Genomic DNA, 3,985 nt, shown 5'->3' with positions numbered 1-3,985 from the left:
GTCAATTTGTTCGTCTCTCTCTGGTATGTGCAAACACGCCTAACTTCATGCAACTTCACATTTTTTATGCCTCTTAGTCAATATGGGTAATTTTGTATGGGAAAAGCATGTATGTGACGATTCGAGGATTTTTTCATAAATCTTTAATAAGGCTAATATGTGCACATTTTGACTGTTTGGGTATGATCATGTACCAATTTGATTTAAGAAAAGCATCTCAGTAATTGATTTTTTATTTTTTTGATTTTTTCGTAAATCTTTAATAAGGCTAATATGTGCACGTTTTGACTGTTTGGGTATGATCCTGTACCAATTTGATTTGAGAAAAGCATCTCTATAATTGATTTTTTATTTTTCAGATTTTTTCGTAAATCTTTAATAAGGTTAATATGTGCACATTTTGACTATTTGGGTATGATCCTGTACCAATTTGATTTGAGAAAAGCATCTCAGTAATTGATTTTTTATTTTTCTTGCCTTACTTGGTTGACAGACATCCCCTCACCCGTTAATTATGGTAAATTTAGATATCTCTTCTTGATTTCATTTAATAAGTAGGAAGAATCTCTTTTTACTTGTTCTATTCAAGGAAATTTCAAATATTATAATAGGGTATTATTTATTTATGGCAACTATAGCATGACTGGTAGAACGGATTGATTTACCCCATCCATTTAAGGGAACAATCCCCTTAATTGATTCATTATATGTTATTCTTCTTCCATTAAATATTATTCTTCCTTCATTATTTGGGATTGTGGACGGCCCTCCTCACTATATAAACTCACCATTCTCTTTCTCTAAGAGGACAAACTTCTCCTCCGCTATTACTCCCTCTATTTTCTCTTAAAAGTACTTTGAATTTCTTTGGCACTTTGGATTTCGAAAAACATTCGGTCTTGTCCTTGCTGCAATTGCTTTGGGTTCTATTATAATTGTTTGGTGCGTAATTGGTTAATCTCTATCGACTCATTCTTTTCTTATTCTATAGCATTTGTGATAGCAAAGCATAGAAATCATGTCTATAGGAACTAATTTAAAATAATTATGATTTTACTTTTTTCACTGTCATAAAGTAGATTAAAAAAAGAAGAGAATAGCTTACTATAGTGTACTATAACCAGTTCTAGCTGTTTTCTTGCACAGCAGCACATTTGGTGCAAGTTGAAGACATTCTGGGTATTGCTGTTTGTATTTTCTTGTTCTGTGTTTGCTTTGACTGTGGTTTCTTGTGAAAGTTTTGTCATAATTGAACACAGCTCAGGGTTTTACTATTCATTGCTATTTTCTACTTTCTTTCTGATATGTTGTTGGGTTTTTACTTTGTTTCTTGCATGAAAATGTAAGTTCTTTTTCCCCATTTTCTTTTTTTCGGCCAAGGAGGGTGAGTGATGTGGTGGGCAGAGGGGCCAGTGGGGGGGATCTTTTGTTTAATTCTTTCCAAATTAATGTGAAGATTATGTTTGATAGAATCTTATTGGGAAGACAAAGTGTGTGAATCACATTCAACAGAGTGGGAGAAAAGGTGAAGAAATTTAAGAGAGGATTTTGAAGGATGAATGATAGCTCAGCTAGAGAAATGAATGAGAGACAACCTCAAAGGCCTTGTGGTTGTGTGGGCATTTTCTTTCAGCTCTTTGATCGGAAGCGTAGATTTGCCAAGAAGCTGTTTCCAAAGAAACTGCTTTCACCAGGTTAGCTACTACTACATTCCACTCATTTGTAAAGCAGAATGGTTAATTTCTTGAAGGTGATTCTAGCTAGAGGGCTAAATTATTTCTTTTTTTGTGCTGCATTCTTATAGCTTGCTTGAAACAAGCTTCAAAAAAGTTTGGAGGGGATGAGAAGCAACCAAAGCTTCGTTTAGTACTCATTTCTTGAACTATACTCCCACATTTAGCTTTCTTTTTCTTCTATTGTCTCAGATTTTAGCCTGACAGGAAAGTTTTTGTTTTTATTGTTTTTTGTTCTTGTATGAACAATGTAGATTGCTGATGAGAATAGTGGGGGTTTTCCAAATGCAAAGAATAATGGAATGACCGATACACATTGTGAAAGAAAGCGCGAAATGAAAGCTTCAAATTTGGTTGCTAGGCTCATGGGTTTGGATTCGATGCCAGCAGGATCAGGCAGGAAGCCCCAAAAGGCTTCAGGTTCTAAAACTTGGAGCAATGTGGCAGACAAACTTGGTGCTCGACCTGGCGGACCTGATAAAGAAGATATGGATTTTGAGATGGCCGAAATAAAGAGTTCAAAACCAGGTTTCCAAAGGTTTAGAGCTAAATGTGCTCTCACTTATCTTACTAGATATTTTTTTCCTTTGGAAGATGAAGCAGATTTAGTTGGGAATTCACTTGATCACCATTCAACTGACAGCTACCTCTCCAGCAGTCCCAATAGTAGCTTAAGTATGGTCCCCGATTCGACATTTTACTATTTGCATACTTCCTTTCTTTCCCTTAAATACATAAATTAAAAAATAAGACAACTCTGAACTTGGATTTCATGCATCCATGCTTCTAATAAATATGATGCTTGTTTTCTTCCAGAGGACAAAGTGCTTGCTGAATCAGTGGACTCTGTTGATGATGAACCACTCTTTCCAGAACCTGATAGAGATCTTTCGGATTGTGAGACCTCATTATCCACCAGGAGGAGTTGCAGAGAACTGATTTATAACGTTTCTGGAGTGCTCAGCAAGATTGATCAGTTAAAAGGAAGCAAACTCAGCTACGCAAAATAGGTCATTTTGAATGCTGAACTCATATTTGGAACTACACCTCAATAGCAGGCTCTACCTGTAGAGGATGGGTTCTCTGTGAGCCATTTTCTCCTAAATGAACAAGAAATATTTTCGAGTTTTCTGTGGATGGCTTTCGGTGAAGTGCTTGGCTGTCTATTAGAATCCCTAGACTCAAAATTTTCTCTAATCTCTGATTCTGGATTCAGAACCTGTACCAAAGTACCATCAAGTATGACCAAAGAGATTCTGATTGCTGATATTATTGATGAGGTCGAAGAGTGGACACAATTTGTTGGTTTGATCCCAGACGAGCTAATAGAATGGGATATGAGCCATTCTTTGGGGAAATGTACGGACTTCGAGATCGAAGAATATGAATGTGGCACTGAAGTTGCTAGGCATATTCTCCAAGAATTAGTAGATGAAGTTGTTTTAGACCTCTACAGTTCTAGCTAAATTTGGTGGAACTGTTAGTAGCTCCTCTTTTTGAGACTTTGTTCCAAGCCTATCAGTGCTGTTCTCATGTGATAACTCTTGACTCAATAATTTCAAGCACAGTATTTTGTACAAATCATGGATTCTGCATCTGATTCGACTTATTGTACTTGTGCTTTTGCATTTATGAATATTAAGAACAATCCCTTCGTTAACATCTGTTTGAAGTAGAACATTACAAGCACAAAATGAAAAATGGTTGAAATGTAAGAACAATTTGAAAGGAAACCCAATAAGCCTAAATGGATGCATATGCAAAAATCTGTTACTACCTCCGACCCAAATTATGTGTCGCCTGTACCAAAATAAATGTCGTCTTTCCTTATTTAGAAATTTTTCAAAGGCACAATTACCTTTTTACTTTTATTGGACCCACTTGATTTTAAATATATTAATACTTCTTTTTTAGTATTCGTTTTTTAAAAGTGAAAGACTTATCACTTCAATAAAAATTTAAACTTTCACCCCTTTATTTTTACAGTATCAAAATTATTTTAAACCACAGAGAGCAATTTATTATTTTTGGTTGGGTAAACCAGTTTTCTTCGACAACTCATTGTTCATATTACTGTGATTTCTCAAGTAAAAATTGGATCTTTAAAGCTAAAGTTAAAGAAAACAAGAATTTAGAGGGACCTCACTTTCCACATATATCATCTTACAATTGGAAAAAGTAACAAACACAACTACAAAGATCAAACTTCTTTTGTTTAGAACTGAAAATTGATTGAGACAGTGAGCTACCCA

At 35.1% G+C, this 3,985-nt stretch overlaps 1 protein-coding gene across 1 annotated transcript; it reads left to right on the top strand.

Annotated features, from left to right (window-relative positions):
* Positions 1-1,423: 1,423 nt before the first annotated feature.
* LOC124892214 lies at positions 1,424-3,389 on the top strand. The gene is made up of 4 exons (XM_047403587.1): positions 1,424-1,694; positions 1,805-1,866; positions 1,988-2,408; positions 2,550-3,389. The coding sequence occupies exons 1-4, from the start codon at positions 1,556-1,558 to the stop codon at positions 2,741-2,743; spliced, it is 816 nt and encodes a 271-aa protein (XP_047259543.1). The 5' UTR covers positions 1,424-1,555; the 3' UTR covers positions 2,744-3,389.
* Positions 3,390-3,985: the final 596 nt, after the last annotated feature.

This window comes from Capsicum annuum, unplaced genomic scaffold, assembly GCF_002878395.1.
Source record: "Capsicum annuum cultivar UCD-10X-F1 unplaced genomic scaffold, UCD10Xv1.1 ctg44830, whole genome shotgun sequence".
Taxonomy (NCBI): domain Eukaryota; kingdom Viridiplantae; phylum Streptophyta; class Magnoliopsida; order Solanales; family Solanaceae; genus Capsicum; species Capsicum annuum.
The sequence above is the reverse complement of the archived record's forward strand: the minus strand, read 5'-3'. Positions and strand labels throughout refer to the sequence as shown.

Excerpts from the sequence above, each read along its gene's own strand:
- LOC124892214 (XM_047403587.1), top strand. The coding sequence starts at position 1,556 with ATGAATGATAGCTCAGCTAGAGAAATGAATGAGAGACAACCTCAAAGG. Across the intron at positions 1,867-1,987 it reads AGCAACCAAAGCTTCGTTTA|ATTGCTGATGAGAATAGTGG; the intron begins GTACTCATTTCT and ends TGAACAATGTAG. Across the intron at positions 2,409-2,549 it reads CAGTCCCAATAGTAGCTTAA|AGGACAAAGTGCTTGCTGAA; the intron begins GTATGGTCCCCG and ends GTTTTCTTCCAG.